Source organism: Cygnus atratus, chromosome 29 (genome assembly GCF_013377495.2).
Source record: "Cygnus atratus isolate AKBS03 ecotype Queensland, Australia chromosome 29, CAtr_DNAZoo_HiC_assembly, whole genome shotgun sequence".
NCBI classification, from domain to species: Eukaryota; Metazoa; Chordata; class Aves; order Anseriformes; family Anatidae; genus Cygnus; species Cygnus atratus.
The window spans coordinates 327,239-351,420 of record NC_066390.1 but is presented as its reverse complement, the minus strand read 5'-3'; the positions used below and the strand labels follow the sequence as shown (position 1 = coordinate 351,420).

At 58.5% G+C, this 24,182-nt stretch overlaps 1 protein-coding gene across 1 annotated transcript; it reads left to right on the top strand.

Annotated features, from left to right (window-relative positions):
- The first annotated feature begins 28 nt into the window (after nucleotides 1-28).
- Nucleotides 29-23,466, top strand: ANKRD52 (ankyrin repeat domain 52). The gene is made up of 28 exons (XM_035570225.2): nucleotides 29-165; nucleotides 2,555-2,638; nucleotides 4,850-4,928; nucleotides 6,161-6,231; nucleotides 7,916-8,116; nucleotides 8,236-8,323; nucleotides 8,458-8,600; nucleotides 8,748-8,960; nucleotides 9,074-9,152; nucleotides 9,785-9,899; nucleotides 9,987-10,069; nucleotides 10,157-10,274; nucleotides 11,234-11,302; nucleotides 11,735-11,875; nucleotides 12,029-12,106; nucleotides 12,430-12,541; nucleotides 13,202-13,273; nucleotides 13,703-13,904; nucleotides 14,307-14,394; nucleotides 14,519-14,636; nucleotides 14,884-15,103; nucleotides 16,036-16,123; nucleotides 16,673-16,756; nucleotides 17,081-17,226; nucleotides 17,445-17,527; nucleotides 18,005-18,087; nucleotides 18,386-18,477; nucleotides 19,199-23,466. Exons 1-28 carry the CDS (start codon nucleotides 139-141, stop codon nucleotides 19,441-19,443), a joined length of 3,222 nt encoding a protein of 1,073 aa, XP_035426118.1. The 5' UTR covers nucleotides 29-138; the 3' UTR covers nucleotides 19,444-23,466.
- The last annotated feature ends 716 nt before the right edge of the window (nucleotides 23,467-24,182 follow it).

Here is a 24,182-nt window from a genome sequence, read left to right as displayed (position 1 = left end):
GGCGGCGCTGCGGCCCGGTGGCGGCCGTTCCCGCGGCGGTGGGCGGGCTCAGGCGTTCCCCGCCCCGCCAACCGCCCGAGCGGAGCCGCCGCGGCCGGAGCCCGATGCCGGGAGCTGGGCGCTGAGGGCGGCCCCGAGATGGGGATTCTCAGCATCACGGACCAGGTACCGCCGCCGTGCCCGCCCGCCCCACGCCGCGCCGCGCCCGGTCGCGCCGCTACGCGAGCCCGGGGATGCGCGGCCTAGTGCGCGCCGCACCGGACCCGGCCGCCGCCCCAGGCCGCGGGCCCCGGGGCCCGGTTCCCGGCCCCACCGCGGAGCCCCCCCGGCCCCCTCCCACCTGCGGGGCCCGGTCCGGCCCGGCGCGGGGCCCCGCCGCGCTCCTCCCGCACCGCCGGGCCCCGCGCTCGGCAGCCCGCCCTGCAGCGCGGAGCCCCGGTAAGGACCGGGCCGCCCGGGCTCCTGCAGCCGGGACCCGGCTCCGAGGAGCCCGGCCCGGGGCCGCGGGGCACGGCGCCGGTACCGGCGGCGCCCCCCCGTGCCCTCAGCGCCCGCACGTGGCCCTCGCCCGCGGCCCGGCCCGGTACCGGTGCTGGGCCCCGAGCCCCGCGCGCCCGGGGCTCGTCCCCGGTTCTCCGGGCCGGGCCCCCGGAGCCCGCCTCTCCCGCACGGTTTTGCCTCCAACCGGCTCCGTTCGGGCTCGGGGGGGCCCCCGGCGCCTGCCCCTCACCCCGGTGGCGGCGTTAATCCGCCCGCGTTGAGACCTCGCCTGGCGGCTGCAGGAGGGCCGGGGCATTGATCGCGATTTAAATAGAACTTTATATTTTTTTGTCGGTAACCCAACCATTTAGCTCGCCTTGTGAATGGTGGGTGGGTGTGTCAGAGCCAGCGCTGCTGCAAACTGCGCGCCGCTGAAGTGCTCAGGGCATAATTACCGTCTGCGAATCTTTCCTCGTTTTTTAAAAAATATATATATATTCTTTTTTTTTTTTAATGTCTAATGAGTGATGCTGAGTCTGCTGCATTCCAGGGGAATGACTCACATATTCCCTCTGACCCGGGATGTGTTCCCCGTGTTTAACCGCTGTCGCTGTGATGGTGCCGTGAGCGGGTGGCGTGAGGCTGGCCGGGCTGCCGGGGCGAGCGGAGAACGAAGGCGGCGTTCCCCCGGCGGGCTGCGACGAGCAGGGCTCCTTGGTTTGGGTGCTGGGGCTGCAGACGGGGTGACAGCGGCGGCCGCTTGCTGCGTGTCGCGGTGCGAGGGGCAGCAGCAGCAAGGGGCTGCGGGGAGGCGTCCGTCCGGGCAGCGATGGTGGGCGCCAAGCGCCACGTGGGTCTGCAGCGGCCGCGGCCTCTGCCCCGGAGAGTTTGGGGTGTCACAACATCATTCTTAGGGCTGTGGGATGAGAACCGGGTGCTGGCTTCTCGGGTGATGCTCGGGGCTCGGGCAGCACGCTGCATGCCCGGGGACACGGCAGGAGGTGCTGGCTGCTCGGGACGCCGGTTCTGCAGCCCACGGCGCTGCTTGGTAGGAGTTTGGCTGGAGCTTTGCCTGTCCTTTTTGCCAGGGCCTGCCAGGTGACTTCTTGGAGATGTGAGCAGCAGCAAACAGGATAAGCTCCAGGCTTGGCTCTGCCAGGCTCTTTGTGCCGTCGGAGCCAACGTAGCGTTGCAGGCGTTTCTCAAAAGATAGGAGAGAGGCAATAAATACGAGGTCTTCCGCAGGAGAGTGTGAGGCATCGCGTAGCTACGTCTCAGGAAGCCTGATTGCAGTCAGCGAAGACTTGGCTGGCACCAGGAGGCTTCAGCCTGCTCAGAGGAAAGGTTCACCGGCTGTGGCCGAGGCTGTGAGCGGGACTGGGGTCCCAGTGCCCGGGCGCTTCTGTGTGGTGGGTTCTGCAGCACGAGCACTGAGCTGCGCCATGGCCACACTGCTGGAGGCTGTGGATGGGACGCTGGCTCTACAATCGGTGCCGCTCCTTGGGCTCCGGTAGTGGGGAGGCTTTCCTAGCAATCCCTTGACCTGTTTCCCCAACCAACAGCCATCCATGTTGTGAAAACTACCTTTGCTGGCTTGAAAACTGGTCCCTGGTGCTGGCTGAGCCACTAAGGACTTAATCCCGCTCCTCACGTAGCCCGTGTTATGTTTTCAGCGACCTCTGTGGTGCAGGAGCAAGCCAAGGGGTCTTGGGACCATGCGTGCAGGCTTCCCGGTGGTGGTGATGCCGGTGCTGTCCTCGCTGTGCCGGCTCTGGCTGCAGCCTCCCCCCCTCTGCGTTCCCCATCGACGTTAAATCCCCTTCAGTTTGTCTGAGTCATTTTAGAAGTAGCGACTTCTCATTTGCTTAAAATGAAACACAGAAGGCAAACTGTGCCCGTCGGAGCTGCATCCTGCCACAGCCTCCGGAGGGGTGCTGGATGCGGCCACCGGGCCCCTCCCGGGCAGCAGCAGGCGGAGGCGCTCGTTGGCGCAGCGGAGCCCGGCCAGCTCCCGTCCCGGCCGCATCCTCCACGTGCTGCCACCTTCACCACCTGCTCGTCTTTCTCTTTGCAGCCTCCTCTGGTCCAAGCCATCTTCAACCGCGATGTAGAGGAGGTGCGGTCGCTGCTGAATCAGAAGGAGAATATCAATGTACTGGTGAGTGCTGCCCGGCCGTGCTGTCTGTGCTTCACAGCCCTCCTGCACCCCGCTGCCTCTCCCCGTCCTTCCCCTGGCGATACGGTTCTTCAGCCAGATGGGAGGGCACAAGCTGCACAAGGGAGGCTTGCACCCTGTCGGGGTGGGCTCTTTTTGCAAGGATGGTCAGAGCCGGGCCTTTGAAGCAAAGATTTCACATTCTGCTGCTTGCTCGGCTGCCATTTGCTTTGCAGTTTTGTCCCCTTGCCTCGATCTTGCCATCTGTAAAATGGGTTGTGTGGAAGAACGGCGCTCCCGTACTTCTCCAGGAGACCCCTAGAGCATCCTGAAGCCTTCTGCAGCGCAGAGCATTGCTGGGAAGTGGTGTGGGGTGTGTGGGAGGGCTCCATGGAGGCCCAGCCCTGTCACGCTGCGAGTTTACCTTTTTCTCCTTTGGGACAGCAGCCCCAAATTGTTTGGTGTGGATGCAGGAGGTCTGCCTCATGATAAGGTTGCCCAGAGGGGAAAGGAGGATTTGAGCCGGTCAGCAAAGCGGACCGAGCCTCATGGGTGTCGGGAGGCGTTGTTTGTCTCGAGCCTGGCGGCTGGGGGTGGTTTCCACGCTCGTTCCCATGGGCACAGTGCGTCCTTGGGGGGGGGCAGTGGCAGGACCCCGTGCCTGGCGCTGCCCCCTCACGATGCACCCTGCTGTTTCCCCACGCGGCGGCCACCGGGACGAGTCCCACCAGGTCCTGGCCAGCAGCCGGGCTGGCACCGAACTGCGGCAGCCCCAGGCTGGTGACGATGAGCGCGGTTTATCGGAACAAGGCCAGGCTCCGGAGCAGGGAGGACGTTCCCATCTGCCTTGTTAGCGTGCGTTCCCTCGACCTGCTTTGCAGGCTTCCCGCTAACAAACAGCGGCAGATGGGCGGATAAGGAGCGCGGCCTGCCGCAAGGTGGGTTCGCCGGCCTCGGCCACGCCAGGACCCCGTGTCTCGGTGACACGGTGGCACAGTTGGACCGCTGCCGGTCAGCAGACGCTGCGCTCTCAGCCCAAAAGCCGGGCCGAGCCGCGAGCTCCGCGTGGGAGCCATCTGTCCCGGTTCACCAGGTCTGTCCCGGTTCAGCGCCTCGCTCCCGGCTGGGCTGCGGCAGTCGCCGGCTCTTCAGCCCGTGCCCGCCTGCTTTGCTGCTCGGGTCAGTGCACCCTGATCCGCGTGGCTCTGTCGGTGAGCTCCAGGGCCGGCGCTGCGCCGGCCGGTGTCACGAGGAGGTAGGGGCAGCGCTGCGCTGCTGCCGCCGTGCCAGGCTGGCGATTAGATCCTATCTGAGCTTAACACACGAGATAGCGCGAGGATTTTCTTCCATGACTGCGCGGGTTAGGGACCGGGCAGCTCTCCATCCTCTCTTGGGAGGAGAGAGTGTGGGGATTGTTTTGCTGGGCTCTCTGCAGCTGCTGGAGGAATAAAACCGCGATTGTTAACGCGTAATTTCCTTCTTGTGTGCAGGTTTAGAGATGTTGTTGCTTGTTCGCTGACCTGCCAGCTGGGTTTCACTTTCGCATCCTCCTGCCTGGCTGTGCCAGCACGACTTGCTGCAAAAAAAAAAAAAAAAAAATGAAACCACCACCATGTCCCAAACAGTTCTTAACTCAATGTCAGGCGACTATTTTTTTCTCCCGGCGCAAAATCCAGGACTCCAAATGGGTTGAGCTCTTCCAGCTTTCTACTTGTTTGCTTCCCGGCTTTAGGACGTGGCATGTTCCCCGAGGAAAGCCTGAACCAAATGCCTCGAGGCAGAGGTTACCCAGGGCCCAGCCCTGAGTAAACAGAAGTGAAAGGTGTTTTTTGTTCAGCTAATCCAATCTAGGATCTGAGAGGGGCTTTGGCACCTTCCTGCCCTTCAGCAGCGAGCTGAAGGAGCTGTCTGTAACTCGAAGTGGTTTTTTGTTGCTGGCCCGAGGATAAAAGTGCAGGGACGGTCTGTACACTGTCGGAGCGGAGCCGGGCTTTCTCCTCGGGTCGCAAGCGAGGACCCTTGGAATCCTGCAGGGCAGCAGGTCCGGAGGAGGCTGCCAATTTTAAGCAGTTTTCCCCGTTTTCCGTGCCCACGGTGTCTGCGTGTGCTCCCAGGGTTTGTTGGGGCAGGCTGGAGTAGGGGAGGGACTGCGCCGTGAAAGCTCCCCTGCCCTCAGAGCTGATCGCACCTTTTGTTCCTTGCATTCCCGCTCAGGACCAAGAAAGACGAACGCCGCTGCATGCTGCTGCCTACCTAGGAGATGTTGCAATCCTTGAGCTCCTCATACTGTCAGGTAAGGGCCAGGGCTCGGGGCACTCGTCGCAAGTGCTGGGGCACCTTTAGGGCATCTTTCTGATCCCCTCTGTGCCTCGGGGTGCAGAGCAATCGGTTTTGCTCGCCATCCAAGCAACCGTGTGCTCCTCATTAAGCCAGTGGGGTTGCGGCCAAGGGAAGATTAGGAAATGTTGCTATAATCCTAGGAGGTTTGTTCGGACAGAGAAGCATCGTGGAGCTGAAATAGCAGAGGTGGGAATCCAGCCAGGAGGGGGATGTGTGCAAGGTGGCCAGCGTCAGAAGGTGCTGGAGGAGGCTGCAGCGGGGATGCGCACCCCAGAGGCGCCTGGAGCAGCAGGATGCTCAGGGGAGATGGGGATTTTGCTGCTCACGATGAGGAGCCAGCTCAAAACCCAGGGGTTGGGCTGAGTTTTTGCCTGTGTTCCTTGGCGTAAAGCTGCTCCTTGTTTCCCTCCAGCCTTGTGCTTGGGCACAGCGGGGCTCAGCCAGGAGCCTCCTCGTCTGCCGTCCTGTAGCGCCTCCGGGCACTGTGGCCTTCCCAGCCGCTTGTGTGGGGGAAACCCCGAGGCTGGCACGATCCTGTCTGCCCCGACGAGGGGAGACGTGGGGAAATGTTCTGCTGAGGTCTCGTTAAAGAGGACCGGGGATGTTCAGCTCCTCTTGCGGAGCACAAGATGCTGTTCCGTGCCCTGTGTTGATTTTTGCATGCGTCTGCATTGAGCTCTCAGCAGCAGGGGAAGGCAGGAGCTTCTGGGGTCACTGGACCCAAGTGCCAGGCACAAATCTGGAGCGGGGATTGCAGTGATCTGTCAGCTTTCCTTTCTAATACGGAGCCCACAGTGACCACAGCTCCCAGCCTGAAATACTCTGGTTTGGGTTGGTTTTTCTGTGTGTGTCTCAAGTGTCTTTCCTTTAAAGCAATGAGCAGAACTGCGTGCCGGGTCTGCCAGGGTTATTCGGCTCGGTGGGGAAGTGGCAGCCTGGGAGATGCAGTCTCTTTCCTCTGCCTTGCATCCTGTGCAGCGCACTGGCGCAGTCTCCCAAGGGGCACAGCTTGTTCCTCGTGCGCTTCATGGGGCTGGTCCTCACCTAAAGCCCAGCACGGGTCCCTTTTTGCAGCAGAACCAGTGCTGGTGCCCGGCAGGAGCCTCAGGTGGCCGCAGACCTGCTCTGGGGCAGAGGCAGTTGGTCACCTCTGTTCCCCGACCCTCTCCTTTTGTTCTTCCTCAGGTGCTAACGTTAACGCAAAGGACACTGTCTGGCTCACCCCATTACACCGCGCTGCGGCTTCTCGTAACGAGGTAGGTTCCCCTCTGCTGTGCCTCTGGCTTCATCGGCTCCTTACATGGAGGCGCTGGGCGCTGACGGGAGGAGGGGGCCATGCTTCTCCCCTTTCCACCTTGCCTCGTTTCAGCTGGGATGGGTGTTCTTGTTAGAGTGGAGAGATGAACTCATAATTCAGAGGCTGAGAACGAGAACTGGAGAGGATCCTCTTGGTTCCCTTCCCTCCATCCTTCAGGAGCTAGCGTGAGGATTTTCCGCACAGCATCCTCCTCCCTGCCATTCCCCGCTTTCCCAAGGGCTTTGTCTAATCCAGCTTTACTTTTCTTTGAGGGATGACGGGGCTCTCGCCCCATCTCTTGGGAGCTGATTCCAACAGATCTTGTTTGAAAGATTCCCTGACGTTTAGCTTTTGTGGGCTTAACTTCATCCCACTTAACTTTGTCCTGTTTTGAGCTACTTGGGAGCGAGCAACTCTGTGGTCACGTTGGAGCCAGGCAATCAGAAGCCCTGAATCTTATGAGCAGGGCAAGTTACCACACATCGACTGCTTTCATGAATTCTCTTAATTGGCAGCAGACACGAGATGAAATACGTTAGCGTAAACCTCTACTGAGGGCGTTTGCTGTGGGCTCTGAACATGTGTGGACAGCTCCTGCAGGTCGCTGGAGCATGGGAGCTCAGCAAGCCGGGACTGCTTGGCTGTCAGGCTGGAGCAGTGCCTGTCTGTGAGCTCAAGCGCACTCCTTTCTCCTCAGCCCCAGCTCAGAGGCGCCGCAGCCGCCTCTCGCTCTGTTCTTCCCCTGGGTGCTTGGCGGGGGTTCTGACCTAGGGGAGCCTTTTTCAGGAGTGTCCGTGTGCTTCAGGGCTTCTCCTCCTCGCAGCCTGCTCCCTGGGAGCACTGGCTGTACGCGCCACCTGGCAGCTTCGGCGTGCTGCTCCCAGGCAGGCAGGGGAGCAGTTTGCCCTTGGGGAAGAGCCGAGCCGGGAGCTGGGGTCGCTGGAAGTGGGCAGCCTGCGACCCCTCGGGAGGGAAACGGGGTTACAGCAAGCAGCCTCTACCAGCAAAAGGGGGAAATAATTACAAAATACAGGTCAACAGGTTACGTTATTGTCCCCCTGGGTGCGTTACATCTCCAGATTCACGGATGAGCACTCATTTACAGTTAAATCAGACTTCTTTCTCCTGTGCCACAACCCCTGTGCAGCCACATTTCGCTGCTGTGCTGGGGTGGGACGAGTCTGGTTCGTTTGAGTCCCTCGCGCTGATCTCCAGCCTGGAAGGAGCACTGGGAGCAGCCAGAAGGGGCTGCAGCAGCCCGGGTGAGGGCTGGAGGATTCATGCAGGAGGTGTTTGAGCTGTGCTGTTTTCCCTTCTCTCCGCTCGTTCCTGGAGTCTTCCCACTGTCTTTTCCTCTCTCACCCTTTCTCTGTGATAGCATGCTGAACCACAGCCATACACGGGCTCCCCAATGTCATTGGGGACACAAAAGCAAACCAGTCCTTCCCTTCAGGGAGAAGCCTTGCTCGTGCGCGTGCAGAGCAGTTTCAGTTCTGGCTCTCAGGGCTGTTGTGGACCTGGGCAGCCCGGCGTGTGCTGGAAGCAGGAGATGGGCTGAGCCGCAGCTCCCCCTCACCTTGCTGGGGGCTCCTGCAGGTCCCAGCGGGCTGGGTGAGAGCTGTGCTTTCCTCTCGTCCTGCCAGAAAGCACTTCACCTCCTCCTGAAGCACTCGGCAGACGTCAATGCCCGCGACAAGTATTGGCAAACGCCTCTGCATGTCGCCGCTGCCAACCGGGCCACCAAGTGTGTGGAGGCCATCATCCCCCTGCTGAGCACTGTTAACGTCGCAGACCGCACGGGCCGCACGGCGCTGCACCATGCCGTGCACAGCGGCCACCTCGAGGTGGGTGACGTGGGCTCGGGCACCGGGGTCCCGTGTGGGGCTCCTCCTGGGTCTGGCCTTCGCCGCGGCCAGCGGGAGGAGCGGCAGCCTTGCCCCTCTCACCGCTTTTCCTCATCCAGATGGTGAACCTGCTGTTAAACAAAGGGGCCAGCCTGAGTACTTGCGACAAGAAGGATCGCCAGCCCATCCACTGGGCAGCTTTTCTGGGTAGGTTTTCCCTGCGGGCATCGCTCTGGTTTCTTTTCCCGTGTCTGTGGCTTTGCCTCTGAGGCTGGCGGTGCTCCTGCGCCACAGTGTCCGCATCCCGGGGACCCCGGCTCTCACCCCCATCCCTCAAACAGGGCATTTGGAAGTTCTGAAGCTGCTGGTGGCCCGGGGAGCCGACGTGATGTGTAAGGACAAGAAGGGCTACACCCTGCTGCACACGGCAGCAGCCAGCGGCCAGATCGAGGTTGTGCGTCACCTGCTGAGGCTGGGCGTGGAGGTGAGCCCTGCGTGCTGGGGGCTCGGGGGCAGGCTGGCCCAGAGATGGGAGAGGGTGCTGGGGGCTTTGGGAGCGCGGGCTGCTTCTTGGCTGCCTTTTTTTTCCCCTCCTGAATCCCCAAATCCTCTGGGTTTGCTGCTCCCGCAGATCGACGAACCGAACTCCTTCGGTAACACTGCACTTCACATCGCCTGTTACATGGGCCAAGATGCCGTGGCCAACGAACTGGTCAATTACGGCGCCAACGTCAATCAGCCTAATGAGAAGGGCTTCACCCCTCTGCACTTTGCTGCCGTCTCCACCAATGGGGCCCTGTGCCTGGAGCTCCTCGTGAACAACGGGGCCGACGTCAACTTTCAGGTCCGGTGCTGAGGGGCTGAGCCCTGGGCTGGGGGCGTGGGGACCTGCTGCCCCAGGGGTGAGCTCAGGGCGACGGCAGGAGCCCGATGTGACCTCGATTCTGCTCTCTGCAGAGTAAGGAAGGGAAGAGCCCCTTGCACATGGCTGCCATCCACGGGCGGTTCACGCGTTCACAGATCCTCATTCAGAATGGTGAGTGGCTTCTTCTTCAGCCTTGGGCTACCCCCTCCTTATCCTGTGCTGCTCAGCACCTGCCTCCACCTGGGTGTTTGCTCAGAGGGTCTCAGAGCTCTATAATTATCCCTCAAATTCACTTCTGTGCTATTGGGGCTGCTGCCGAGGGCACTGTGCTGGGTGAGGGTGGCGGAGGTCGCAGGAGCTCCCAAGGGCGGTGCAGTGCAAACCAGGGCACTGAAATTCCAGCCAGGTCAGAGCTGCTGGGGCCGAAGAACGTGCCTGCTCTGCGTCCAGCCTGAAAGACAATATTCCTGTGAGAGGGCTGCGGACTTGGCAGGCACCCCAGGGGTTCAGCCAGGGACTTGGGGGGGCTACCACGTCCTCTCCTTGGGGATGGGGGGAGATCTAATGCCCGTGCTGGCAGAACACACGCGGGCTCCCAGCGCAGACAGCAGTTTGCAGTTCTGCACGGTGCAGAATGGCCTCAAGTTACCAGCTGCGTCCCTGAGATGGGACACAGCCGTCGGAGCAGCCTGGGCTGCTTGTTCGTCCCTCCCCGCCGCAGCTTGAGCCCCCTTCGGAGCCGGGTCGCTGCCTGGGACTGGAATTCAGAATCCACTCAACAGCCTTTGGCTTTCCCTTCCCAGGCAGTGAGATTGACTGTGCTGACAAATACGGCAATACCCCCCTCCACGTTGCTGCTAGATATGGCCACGAGCTGCTAATTAGTACTTTGATGACGAATGGTGCTGACACTGCAAGGTAAGAAAACAATTCCACCCTCTCCCCCCACCCCGGGCTGGAGGGTGTGGAAACAATCCACGCTGACCCTGTCTCGTCCCCTGGTAGGCGTGGGATCCACGACATGTTCCCTCTGCACTTAGCTGTTCTCTTTGGATTTTCAGACTGTTGTCGTAAGCTACTTTCCTCAGGTGAGTGGCTCGGCTGTCCCCCTGCTGGCGGGGGCACTGGGGAGAGCCCCCACGGCCCCCTAACCCCCTGCCCCTCTGGCCCCGCAGGTCAGTTGTACAGTATCGTCTCCTCGCTGAGCAATGAGCACGTGCTGTCCGCAGGCTTCGATATCAACACACCTGATAACCTTGGGAGGACTTGCCTCCACGCTGCTGCTTCTGGAGGGTGAGCCGTGCCCAGGGCTTCGGTCCCACGTTGGGGCAGGAGCATCGCTGCCTGCCCCCAGCCCTGACCCTCCTTTCCGCCTGTGCGTTGCAGCGGGTGGCACGGGCAGCCCAGTGCAGTGCTCAGCCAGGGCTGGCAGACCCCTGGGTGCCATGTGCGGATCTGGGAGGCAGCGGAGACGCAGGTTCATAGCAAGGAATGGAGAGGGAAACCGTTTGGCCCTGTTCTGCTGCTGTGGCTCGTCCCAGCCACTCCCTTCTGTGGCTGTTTACCCTTCTTTCAGACAGGGCTAAAATGCTTCCTCGGCTGGCTGTTTGTGAAGGGGTCACAAGCCGTCGCCTGAAAAGCAGCGGGGATTTAGCTGGCTGTGCAAATGCCTCGTGTTGTGTGCCAGGGAGTTTGATTTCACGCGGCGCATTGCAAATGAGCGCTGCCGCAGTGGTACGGCAGAGGGACAGCGTCCCACCAAGGACTTCGTTTCTGCTCGTCTGCGCGGCGCTCGGGAGCTGGTGACGGACCCAGCCCTCACAGTGCAGCGCTCTTACCTGGCCTTAGCAGCAGGAACAAAGCAGTGACGCAGAAGCCAGAAATCCTAGATTTTATTATTATTTTTTTTTGTAGCATAAAATCCAGTGCGTCAGCTGCGCTAATGCCTCAGCAAATGTCTCTCTGTAATTGCCTGGTTGTCAGAGAGCTGTGTGCGGTGCAGGGTAGGGCTGGCGAGGCAGGAAGCGTGGAAGGGTTATTTCACTGGAGAGCAGGGAAGAGCTTTGTACGAGCAGCATCCAGCCATGGCTGTGGCTCTTATGCTGCCTGGAGATGACAGACTGAATTGAGCTTCGGCACATCCAGGCTGCGTGCCTGAGAAGTGTAGCTGTCTTGTCTGCAACTAGGAGGAGTCTGTGTTCTGCTGTGCTCCCTTCTCATCTGTGTCTAACTCACCTCCCTAACTCCTGCAGGAACGTTGAATGTCTTAATTTGCTGTTGAGCAGCGGTGCTGACTTGAGGAGGAGAGATAAATTTGGAAGGTAAGCCTGCTGGGAGCCTTGCCAAGGTGATTTCTCCAGCCTCAGAAACAGCTGGGTTTGGGCTAGGACCTTCTCAAGACCTTTGCTGCACTTGGTGTTTAAATTCTTACAGCAAGGTGTGGGGCTGAGCTGGGCTTTAGGGAGTGAGGATGCCAGCTCTGACTCTGGGCAGGCTTGTTAGCAGGAGGCACACCACCTCCAGGGAGCTTTTTGGATTTGGTCTCCTGCATATGCTGCTTTCTGAACTCCCCTCTCACCCCAAGGGCTCTGGCTCTCCAAAAGGAGCAGCCGACCCAAAGCCTCGAGCCAGTGCAGGGTGCAGCTCAGCAGCTGGAGGCGGCTGGTTCCCCAGCTCCTGCTGTGGTGCCCGTTGGGTTTCTCCCCCCGTGCCAAGCAGTGCTCCTAAGCCCCGTTCTCCTTTCCCCTTCGCAGGACTCCACTGCACTACGCAGCTGCCAACGGCAGCTACCAGTGTACGGTGACACTGGTCACTGCAGGAGCCACTATTAACGAGGCTGACTGTAAAGGCTGTACCCCCTTACACTATGCTGCTGCTTCGGACACGTACAGGAGGTGAGTGCGTCTCAGTGCTGGGCTGGATGCGCTGGTGTGAGGCGGGAGGGGATGTTCTGCTGCGCCCCGGCCGCCTCCCCGCAGCGGCTTGTGAAGAGGACGGTGAGTAGGAGGGGGTGGTCAGCAAACTGATGCAGGCCCCTGACCTTCCAGAGCAGAGACTCATTCAGGAAACAGCCATGACACTGACGAGGAGCCGCTGAAGGAGTCCAGGCTGAAGGAGGCGTTCTTGTGAGTCGGTGCCGGCCCCGTCTGGCCATTGTTTGTCATTTACCCTGCCCCTGGGCCCTGCATGCGGCCGCTAGAAATAACCTCGCTTCTGCCTGCTCTGAGCTGAGCAGTGACGCGTTGGAGGAAGCATCCGCTGATTTCTTGAGCAAACCTGGCCATCGCTCTCGTCCTGCTGCCAGGTCCCCCTGGGGGTCTGCGCGCGCTCTGTGCCTTGAAGGGATTCATACAGCATCTGCTCACAGATCAAAGTGGGGGGGCCCTGCACAGCTCTCCCTCTCTGCTCTCCCCGTTTTCTTGATCTCCCATTCTCTTGCTTGTTGCAGTTGTTTAGAGTTCTTGCTGGATAATGGTGCTGACCCATCCCTCCGGGACAAGCAGGGATATACTGCTGTCCACTATGCAGCTGCATACGGCAACAGGCAGAACCTTGAGCTGGTGAGTATGCGAGAAAACCCTCTGTGCTGGCAGGAGATAGGGGAAGGTCCCTCAGAAGGGATTCATCCAGCCCTGCAGTGTCGTCGTGTGTGTTGCAGGCAGTGCAGTGTCAGTGTTTGTTCAGGAACAAGGGAAATGGGTTTAATGTCCTCAGGGACTCGTGGGGAGCCTTTGTGCTGGGAATAGCACAGAGGAAAGACCTGGGCCTGAGAGAAAGGAGCCTTGTTACCTGGCAAGGGGGATGTGTGGATGTCTTGCACCCTGGCAACGGTCAGTCCACAACAGTCATCCTGTCCTGTGGATGTCTTGCACCCTGGCAACACAGCAAGGTTGGGCTTTTAAAAGAAAACCTGGAGGCCTGTGCCAAGGAGGAGCTCTCGCAGTACAGAAAAAGCCTTGTAACTCTTAAGTTTACAGCCATATGGATATAGGAAATCATATGAGTAGTGGAGAGGCCTCTGGGTAGCGGGGACGCAGCTGTCTGTACAGGGCCCAAAGCCAGGCTAAGGCAGGTGCTGACCTGAAGTTCCGATCGTTCTGGAGCAGGTGAGCTGCTCCTTAATGCTTTTGCAGCCTGCTGGTGGACAGGGTGTATGTGAAAGCCTCCAAGATTGAGTGTTTGCAGGGATCAGCTGTGACTTCGTGGTTTTGCCGTTGCAGCTCCTGGAAATGTCTTTTAACTGCCTGGAGGATGTGGAAAGCACCATTCCAGTCAGCCCTTTGCACTTAGCTGTAAGTACGGCTGGCCTGGCCCCAGGGTTGCAGAGGGCACTTGGCTCTGGGCTGGGGTTCACGCAGTGTCCTGGAGAGGTGCCTGCTCCCTGGCAGCGCGGGCTGGGTCTGGGCATCTGTCAGAGCTGCACGGGGCGAAGGAGGAAAGGAGGCAGCAGCCTGGGACTGGCTTTTCCCACAGGCCAGCGGTGAAAATCCCTTTGATTTGTATTTTAAACTCCTTGCTCTTTCCAGGGCTTTCTGGTTGCTGCTGTTTGGAGCCACCTCCCTCGTCTGTGTCTGGACAAGGACTTTGCGTGGGGTGGGAGTGCAAGCAGGGGGCATGGGCTGCGGGTACTTGGAGATCAGGATCTCATCCCGGGGGCGGGGGCTTCTGGCTGCATGCAGCCTCTCTGGGCGCTGCTTTGATGTCACCTGCTTTGTCCTCAGGCCTATAATGGTCACTGTGAAGCCCTAAAGACACTTGCCGAAACCCTCGTGAACCTCGATGTGCGGGACCACAAGGGGCGGACGGCGCTGTACCTTGCCACGGAGAGAGGCTCCACGGAGTGCGTGGAGGTGCTCACCAGCCACGGCGCGTCCGCCCTGGTGAAGGAGAGGAAGAGGAAGTGGACCCCTCTCCACGCCGCAGGTGTCGGAGAGCAGACGGGGCCGGGGGTGGTGAGGGAGTGTGGCCAGAGCCCGGGGGTGCTGGGGGTGCCCCTTCACCTGGCTGCTGTGCCAGGCTGTGCCTGAGGGCGATGCTCGGGGCTGGAGCTGCGATGCACCGGCGGCAGCCAAGGGTCCAAGCGGCCCAGCAGCGGGTGGGAGGGAGGACACCGGCAGCTTCTGCACGCATGTGTTTCCAGCTCAGCCGATGCACGTGCTGATCAGTGCTGTAGCTTAGCAACCTCATAACGAGCTCGCTCAGCCACGTGTGCCTGGCTGCTGAGCACGAGCCTGTTCCTTTGGTTTGCGGCGGCAGCTGGAAAGAGGGAACCCAGCCATACACGTGTGTGTGTGTGTGACTCCTCTCCTCGCCTGTCTTTCCCAGCTGCCAACGGGAACACCGATTCCCTGCACCTCCTGATAGACAGCGGGGAGCGGGCAGACATCACCGATGTCATGGACATCCACGGCCAGTGAGTGCGGCCGGGGTTTCTCCGGGGTTGTGTTGTGGGGTGGCGGGGGCAGGAGAGGGCAGTGCTGCAGCCCAGCTGATTGCCAAGCCCACTCTCCCCACTGCTGCCTCTCCCCGCCGTGCAGAACCCCGCTGATGCTGGCGATCATGAACGGCCACGTTGACTGTGTCCACCTGCTGCTGGAGAAGGGCTCCACAGCCGACGCAGCGGACAAGAGGGGAAGGACTGCGCTGCATCGAGGGGTGAGTGCATCTCTGCGCCTGGGGGTGCCCGGAGCCCTCCATCTTCTGCTTGGTGGCCTCCTGCGTGGGATCTGCTTGGAGGACAAGCAGGTGGTTTCTGTTGCCGTGAGAGTCCTGGGTGAAAGAGCCCCTTTTTCCTTCCTGAAATGCGGTGTTTGAGGAGGAAGCTGTGGAAGAAGGGGCTAGTTCTGTCATTAACTGGTTGAAGGAGGAGGTCTGACCTCCTGCTCCTCTCTCCTGGCCACAGGCTGTGACGGGCTGTGAGGACTGCCTGGCTGCTCTGCTGGACCACGATGCCTTCGTTCTGTGTCGGGATTTCAAAGGCCGGACCCCGATCCACTTTGCTTCGGCATGCGGACACTTAGAAATCCTGAGGACCCTGCTGCAGGCAGCCCTCTCTACTGACCCTCTGGACTCTGTGGTGGACTATAGCGGTTACTCACCGATGCACTGGGCTTCGTACAGCGGTAAGGACCCAGGCTGGGCCCCTTCCCATCTCTGCTCTGCTTTGGCTATTGATGGGGAGGAGGGAGCTCTACCAAAATGCTCTAGTGGTGTTTTGGGACACGCACTGTAAAGAAGGATGCAGTAAAACTGTCTTCTGTGGGTGTGGTTGGGGCAGCGTGTGGGGGTTGTTCTCTCTCCGTGGCGGCTGTGCCCTGAGCAATCCAGTGGCGCTGCCAAGCTGGTAAGTTGATGGTGGCTCGGCCTTCGTGTCGGTTAACGACTGCCAGGAAGAGCCAGCGTGTCCCTCTGTCCCCCACTGCTCTGGGGGCCGTCAGCCCAGCGCTGAATTCAGCCTGGTGAATTCAGACAGCAAAAACAAGGGAGGGGCGCGGGGAGTTTTGCTCCCTCTGCCAAGCTCCTTAAAGGAATGAAGTATGAAAACAGCTATTACGGAATAGCTGATGCTGCTTCCTCCGGGACTGGCAGATTTATAGGATTACCCGGCCCTCGCCCTGGGGGGACTGATGCAGCAGCATGAGGGGATGTCTCAGCGCTTCAAGGGGAAGCCAGCAGTGTGGCTTCAGGAGAAGGCGTGGGGTTAGAAACCTCCCGAGGTGCAGCAGCTTTGCTGCCAGAGAGGAAACAGAACTGCTGCCTGTGCTGGAGCAGGGGAGAGCTTGGGTGCTCTGGTCCCGAGCTCCTGTGCTCCCTGTTGCAGGATTTGCTGCGTTGGCTGCTCTCTGCTCTGGCATTCTGTTCAGGCAGGGGCAGCGCACAGTGGACGGGAGCAGGGTGCTCTCAGCCCCCTGTTCAGTTACCGTGTTTGGGCAGTTTCACCCCATGGTACGTGGGGCCTCTCTTTCGTCGTGGGGAGAGCTGGAGGGGCCTTCAGTGTCTTCTTGTTCCATCACAGGCTGGGCACTGATGCATTTATGTCCCTCTCTTCTCACAGGGCATGAAGATTGTCTTGAATTGTTACTTGAACACAATCCATTTGCGTACCTAGAAGGAAATCCCTTTACTCCATTGCACTGTGCAGTGTAAGTGGCGCCAGGGACCTGCCCTGGGTTCTTCTCACCCAGATGACGTGGGAGAGGGGTAATGGGGTCTGTGCGGGCAGGAGCCTGCAGAAGGAGGAGCTCCAAACCCTGTCCTGCCTACCAGGGGCTCTTCTCTGGGCAGCAGCAGTCTGGGTTACATGACCTGTTTGGCCCAGCTCCCCTGTGGCAGGGAGGTGGTCGCTGCACTGCTGGAGGGCCCCCGGGAGCTGTAAAGCAGCTGTCTCGTTGTCTGCATGCAGCACGGCCAGGGCTGTCGTGTACCGGACTCCTATGCCAGCAGGCTGGGGGGAGCTGCCAAGGGGGGGAGGCTGACAGCAGAGGGATGGGCAAGGCTGCTCCGACACGGTGCTGCGTTTCCTCGACCAGCACCTCGTTTCCTCGAGAAGGATGAAGGGTGTTTTACCCAGACAGCTCCAGACTAGCTCTTGTTTGCACTAGTGTGCCGCAGGAGCTCGCTGCTCGCTCCCACTGCAGACACGCTGATGCTGCTCAGCCCTGTTCTAACTTTCCTTCTCGTCCCCGCTGCAGAATTAACAACCAGGACGGCACTGCTGAAATGCTGGTGGAAGCATTAGGTGCCAAGATTGTTAATAGCAGAGATGCCAAAGGAAGGTGAGCATGGACTCGTCCCTCTCTTGCCCCTCTCCCCAGTGCTGCTGGCTGTGACTCCTGCAGCTCTCCTCGGGGTTCCCACCACGTGTGTGGCCAGCCAGCAGAGCGGCACCCGCGCTTCCCGACCTGCCTCGGGGTCTGCCTGGGGTGTGAGCCCCTGTGGGGTGGCTGCAGGAGGGAATGGCCACGTCCAGGGGAGGAAAGCAATTCCTGCTGTTCCTGCTCTTCCCGTGGCACAGGAGGACTCTGGTGTCTGTAGGCCTGGGTGGTGTTGCTGGGGTGGGTGCTGTGCCCTCTTCTTTATGCGCTCTCTTGTCTTCCCAGGACACCCCTTCACGCTGCTGCCTTTGCAGACAACATCCATGGTTTACAGCTGCTGCTGCGCCACCAAGCCGAGGTGGACACGACTGACAAGCTGGGGAGGACTCCCCTCATGATGGCTTCAGAGAATGGGCACACTGCAGCAGTTGGTACGTGGCTGGCGGGCACTCTCCCGGGCACTTTTGCCACGCCGACGGAGCAGCAGCTTTCCCCAGGGTGTGGTGTGAGCCCCTCTGTGCCTCTTCTGTCACTGGGTCCTTTGGGAGATGGGCTGTGCCTCTCCTACCCCTCGGCACGCAGCTGCTGCCCCCCATTGCTGGGGTCTCTGCTCCACCTTCTCCATGGCAGCTCTCCCTCCTTGTTTCAGAGTTCCTGCTGTATCAAGCAAAAGCAAATATAACTGTGCTGGATGTCAACAAGAACACAGCTCTTCACCTGGCCTGCAGCAAGGTAGGGAGCCGTCTGCTTACAGCTGTGATTGCTGTCACCATCACCTGCAGCTTTGAAACCACGATGGGGGGAGCCTCCTGCCCTGCTGTCGTGGAGGCGAGGGTCCTGGGCTCGCTCTGCCTGCCTGTCTTGGCCTGTACAGATGCTCCTGATCCAGTTTTAAGCCCCTTAGTCTGTAGCACTGGTCTGTACTTTCTCTGCGGACCCTTCTCTGTGCTTGGTGTTGTCCGTGGGGGAAGCAGGAGGCTTGTGATCAGGGTGCCTGGTGCGAAAAAGGGGATGCTGCAAAGGAGGAGGTGGAAGGGACAGCACCTCTCTTTTCAGGCCCTCAGAAGTGGTAAACCGTTCCAGAAGGACATGTTCAGAGAACGTTTCTGAATCCCAGGGAGTCGCCTTCTGCTCAGATAGCACCCAGGTCCCACCTGCAACCCCTGCCTTCCTGACCATGCACTGTAAACAGTTCGCTCTCCTTTCCAGGGTCATGAAAAGTGTGCCTTGTTGATCCTGGGGGAAACCCAAGACCTTGGCCTTATCAATGCAAGTAACAGTGCTCTGCAGATGTGAGTATTTGGACAGCTGACACCAGTGGGGGGAAAAAACAGGGCTTTGCTGGTGGGGGTGAGGCATGAGCGAGAGGGGAAGGAGGAGAGGGGTCGATGGAAAGAGGTGTGTTATTGCTTGGTGCATGTGGTGAGAGCTGAGGGCACTCGTGCCTGGAGTGCCTGCCCTTCAGGCCCCCACCGTGTGTGGTGCCGCGGGCGGCCCTGCCACTGGTCTGGCCGCTCATGCGGAGCCAGGGACCGGCTGCTGCCTCGCTGCCCCTGCTCGGCACCCTGACCGCTGCCTCCCCTCTCCCAGGCCGCTCCACATCGCAGCGCGGAACGGGCTGGCCGCTGTTGTCCAGGCCCTGCTCAGCAGAGGTGCCACTGTGCTGGCTGTGGATGAAGAAGGTGCGTGTTCCCCACGGGCAGCCAGGTCTTGCGAGGTGTCTCGGGGCGCGGGGGCTGCCAGGCGAGGCGCTCGGCCGGCACGGGGAGGATTTCCCATCCCTTCTGCGGCTGAGCGCCACGTTCCCAGCCTGGGTGAGGAGGCTGGCATGCCATCATGCCCAGTAAAAGTATTCCCAGGTCCCCTGTGCATTCTGGTTGCTGTTGGTCTCAGCCGTCAGGTGTGGGCAGGCACAAAACCAGCCCTGGCTGAGCCGCTGATAAGCTATTGACTCGCTTGCGAGTTGGCAGAAGCTGGTTGTTGGAGCCAGAAGCTTTTTCTCCCGGCAGTTTTTGCTCTGCTGGAATAGCTTTAAGTTGTGAGCAATATCATTACGTCTGCCCTGCTGCCAGGGCTTCTGAGGCTTTTCTAATTCGTCTCCTGCTGATCCTGGCACGCTTCAAAGCAGCCGCTGAAATTGCGAGGATTGCCAGTGCCCAGAAGCAGCTAAAGACAGACGGAAGCTGCGGCCCCTCCGCACAGGGGATAAAAACCACCCCAATCAAAGCAATCCAATTTGGGGTCCAGACTTGTCTGGAAATCAGCATGGCCTAGAGCTGTTGAAGGCCCAAGCAGTGTGGGTCCGTCCACACGCGGGGCAGGAGCAGGGCCGTGGGCTGGGGGTCCTGGGGGGAGCAGCCCTGGCTCGCGCCGGCGCCACCTTCACCGCTGACTCTGTCCTAGGTCATACCCCAGCCTTGGCATGCGCTCCCAACAAGGACGTAGCCGACTGCCTGGCACTTATCCTCTCCACCATGAAGCCTTTCCCACCTAAAGACGCCATCAGCTCTTTCAGCTTCAACCTCCTCAAGAACTGCGGCATTGCAGCCAAAACCGCGGCCTGCGGGGCCCTGCCCAACGGCAGCACCTGCCCCTACAGCAAGGACCGGCACAATGCCATCGGCTTAGACGGCTGTTACTCGGAGTAGCTTAAACTATGGGTGACCTAATATCTTATTATATTTATTTAGAAATTCTATAAATATAGGGCACTTTAAAGGAGAACAAGACTGGGCAGGCCTTCTAGCATGGCCGGGTGGACCAAGAGTTCAGTGCTTCTTCCTCTTCTTGCTGGAGTGCCGGTGTGGTGCCGAAGCTGCTAATTGGCATGATGAGCAGTTGGCAGCGCTGCTCCATGAGCCCCCACGCTCCCATCCCTGCGTGGCCTCTGCGCTGCTGCCCCCAGGCTGCTGCTGGCTCCATGGCCAGAGAGAACCAAAATGAGAAAAAAAAATCAAAAAAAAAAAAAAAAGCAGCCGGTTGGGACCATCCAGTGGCCTGGGAAGGGGATTTGGCTCCCGGCTTTTGGGGTGAATCAAAATCTTCCCAGTCCCCTGCCCTCGGGGGTGGCGGTGTCCCTGTGCCGCTGCCAGCCAGGAGGGGGAAGCCTGAACTCTTGGTGGGGTCTGGGGGGGATTCGGGAACTGGACGGCCTTGCAGCCGCTGGGGTGGGCGCTAGCTCCTGGCCAAGTGCCACTGTAACTGCTCCTCTCTCTGAGTCACTTTTCTCACGCTCATCCTTTGATTCCAATACAAACACTTGAATCAAGATCTACTGTACCTGGGACACTAAAATATCCTTTTGGCAGCTGTCATTTTTATGCAAAAACGGGTGCTGCTGCCCAACCCCGCGGGCTGCTTGCCACGGATGCGCTGCTGGAACCTCCCTCCCTCCACCAGGCACTTTAGGGATTCTGTTGTTTTTTGTTCTTTTTTTTTTTTTTTTCCTTGGCAAAACGATGGATCCTAAGAAATGATTCGTTTTTGGATTTTCGTTCTCTGTATTGGAGTTGGACTGATGATCCTTAAGGGTCCCTTCCAACTCAAGATGTTCTATTCTATGATTCTATTGCATGGCTGTTTCCATGTGAAAGTCAGTGTTGCTTTTTTTTTTTTTTTTTTTAAAAAGAGTTATTTATAAAGAAATGAGCATTTACCTTTAAAAATGAACATTTACCTTTAAAAAAAACAACAAAAATCACTAAAAAAAATCTAAAAGTTCTAGTTCCTTTAGTTCCTTTAAATAAGGAAAAAAATGCACTTCGAAGTCCTTATTCACAACCCTAAGTAAGTCTGTGTTTATTTTTCTAATGCAGCATCCTGGCAGGTTTTACTAGCGTGCGTGTATGTGGGATCATTGTTTTTTGTTTTGGGTTTTCTTTTTTAAGTTTAGAAATCATATTTATAATGCAGGTTTGAAGCATTTGAGAATGTTGCACTGTTTTGGATTATTTTTTTTCCATTTTTTTTTTCCTTCCGAATTACTGTAACAGTACCACGTGCAAAACCAATACTCTTTCTCCATACCACGAGTCCGTTCGAAGCCAAAGACCGGGGTGCAGAGATCGAGAACGGGCTGACAGGGCAAAAAGCCTCCTCCGGGCAGGAGGGGAGTGGGGAGGAGGCTCGGGGGGAGGCTCCAGCCTCCTCTGTCCGTCTGTCCGGCGCCTCTCTCGGTCGGTCAGCCACCCGGCCCGGGGATGCGTGAGCCCTGTGCGGCGTGAGGAGAAGCGTTTCAGTCACCGACCCGGCGCCTTGCTCCGTCCGTCTGTCCCCGGTTGTTGTGGCACAGAGGCGGATCTGGGCAGGGCGTTGGGGCGCGGTTACGTTGGCGGGCCTTGGGGCCGGCGTCGCACTGCGGCTTGCTTGTACCAAAGCCAAACCCTCCGAACCAAATACGAAGCGCCGGTCTCGGCCTGGGGGTGACGAGCGCGTTTTTGGTTGCTTTTTGTTCTTCGTGGCTCACGGAGGAGCTGCCCCTCGCCCCAGCGTGGTGCCAAGCCCCCCGCCTGGGGCCGGTTCACCGTCAGCACCTCGGGGTGCTGCAGGTGGTGCTGCTCCCGCAGGGGCTTTGCTCCTTCGCCCCCACTCTGCGCCAGGCTCGGTGGCCGACCCCTCCCCGCTCACCCCCGATCCTCCGGCTTGAAAGAAAGTGTTAACCTTTCTGCACCGAATACCTCAGTTCGGAACCAGAGCTCACGAAACTTGAATAAAAAGGTCCTTCTTGGAGACCCTTTTCAGTATTCTACAGAGGAGAACTGGAAAAAGAGACTTGTTTACATGGCCGTCGAGCCCGCGCTTGCCTCTTGCAGCTCGTTCCCGTTCCGGAATGGATTTTGGCATCGCTTTGTCTCTCTGGCTTCTTGCTGCCAGCCATCGCCCTCCCGCCGCGGGCTGGGAAAATGGGTCCAAAGTCCTGAGCCGTCGTCTTCAAGGGCTAACGCGCTCCCCCGGGCGCACGGCGCGGCCGAGCCGCCCTCCCGTGGCCGATGGTGCCGGTGGCACCGAGCCGGGCCGAGCACGGCGGCGGCAGAGCTCGGGCTGCCGTGGGCCGGGTGCCGACATCCCGCTCTGATCGCAGCTTTTTTCTTGTAGCCAGGGTGAGAGAATTCCTCAGAGCACACAGAGTTCGCTGCTTTTCCTTCTCCCCTCTCTTCTTTTTTTTCTTTTGAGCGTTATTGTGGTTTTCTTTTTTTTTTTTTACGAGAAGAAACCCAATCTTTTTTTTTCTTTTTGCCTTCTTTCCGTGCTACAAGTTACCTTTCACTCAACACGACGACTAAAACTATGACGAGACAATCAATGTGATCTCCGTAAGGGCTTCTCCATTTCTTCTCTGCAGCACCATGCTTTCTGTGCGCGTGTTCTTTGCTCTTGGCGAGGACTTTTTTCTCCCCTCCCCTTGTGTCTTATTAATAATAATAATAATGAGGAGGAGGAGGAGGGAGTAAAATGAGGTTTCAGCAGCGCATCCAGGGTCTGGGAACACACAGGAGGGACATGGGGGGCGGGGGGAAGCGCGGCCAGTTTCCTTGCAGGTACCAGTCTTGTTCTCCTTTAACGCTGTATTGTATACATTTGACAGCACAGCTTGACAATTTAAGTAATAATCAAAGTGTTTGGTAATAATGCATTATTTTGCTAAATGAGATTTGTGATGGTTTCCCTAGTGCATTGTAAAGAGGGATGGAGGGAAACTTCCGCTGCCCTGCCCGCCTCCCTCCCCAGCCTCGGCACTTGGTGCCCCCATGCCCGGCGTGGCAGCGGGGGCTTCCCCAGCCCCCCCACGGACCTTTATGCCAAAGTTGGACCATTCCCGCTTCGCGTTCTGTTCGGCGCCCGGCATCCGTTTGGTGTAGCTCTCACCAAGCAGCGACTTTTTCGGCTCCCCCCCCCCTAAAGCTGTTCATCTTGGTTTGGAATAAGCAGGCCCCGGACCACCCGTCCCTCTGCTCCCCCTCCAGAAGGAAGTTTCTCTCCGCCCCCTTGGTCCAAAGCACTTGCTTCAAGTAATAAGCACTTTTGTTAAAGCATGAGTCTGGATTCCCTTTAGCATCCCACGGGATAGAGAGCAGCAAGAGCGGAAGGGATAAGAGAGTGTCTTTGGTTTTATCTTTTAATTTTTAATTAAAAAAAAAAAGTTTGTTTCTAGGGAATGAATGAACAAAGGGAAGTTGTGTTTTGAGAGAGAAAAAAAAACAAAAAACAGCACAAATACATTTCAACTCAAAAGGTGTATTTGCACTGCCATTGCTAGACAAATGGGCTGCGAGAGCTGCGGTCCGACTGAGCCATATAAACTGCTGACAAACACTGAATGTAACCTCCTTGACGAGGGCAGTCCAGGGAAGCTACAATTGGCTTTATTCTTTGACGGGCACTTCAATGAGTTCAAAAAGAACCTAACGATGATGAGGAGAAGGTTGGTGTTTTTGTTGTTGTTGCTGTTCCTGAGCTGCAGGCGAGTTGAATTTATTTTCTTTAGGAAGATGTAACAGCCCTGTCCCTCCTGCCCCAACCCAGTCCCCAACGAAGTCAGAGCCCTTGACCAAAAGCGAGATGCAGATGCGCAGTCCCTGGCCCTGCCACCCACATCCCAGGGCTGGAATCTGGCAGATCTGAAAGTAGCACTAAAAACAAAGCTAAATCTCCTAAAAGAAAAAAAAAAAAGGAAAAAGAAAAAAGAAAAAAAAAGGAACAAGTTTTGTTTGCTTTTTGAACACTCTGAGTGTTGTAGCGACTCCTGTGCATACCGCGGGCCCGTCGTGGTTCCCCCGAGCACGCGAGACAAAGTATTAGTCAGAAACGAGAAACCAAAACAAAGAACAAACCGCAAAGACCCAAGAAACAATCTTTTTATTTTGCGTTGTGTGGCGGGCCCAGGGGGCTCCCCCCGCGCCCCCCGCAGCCTGAAAACGATTTGAGTTCCACGGCGAGGGCCCCGCGGGGCTGCTCCTCTCCCCCCGCCACAGGGACCACACGGGGGGGACCCCTGGGGTCCCCCCCCTGCCGTGAATGTCGGGTTCGACCCGTGCAGACTGCAAGCCCGCTCTCACCTTTGCCTTCAGTAAGAAACCAAAGGAAAAAAACCAACCCCTTCCATTCGAAATACTGGCATGAGCACGTGGATTGTTCGGTTTGGGTTTTTTTTCTTTTTCTTTTCCTTCTTTCCTCTTTTGTTTTGTTTTGTTTTGTTTGTTTCTTTGTTTCTCTCCAAGGATGCAAGGAGCTGTTCAAACCTCTTCTCCCGGCTGACTTTTTCTGGGCTCAGCAGCACCGGGTGCGTCTCGAAAGGAGCAAAACCCCCAGTAAGGACGAGCCCCCCCCCCCGGGGCGACCCATCAGCGGGAGCAGCCGCGCAGCGCGGGGTAACGTACGCTGCTGCTGG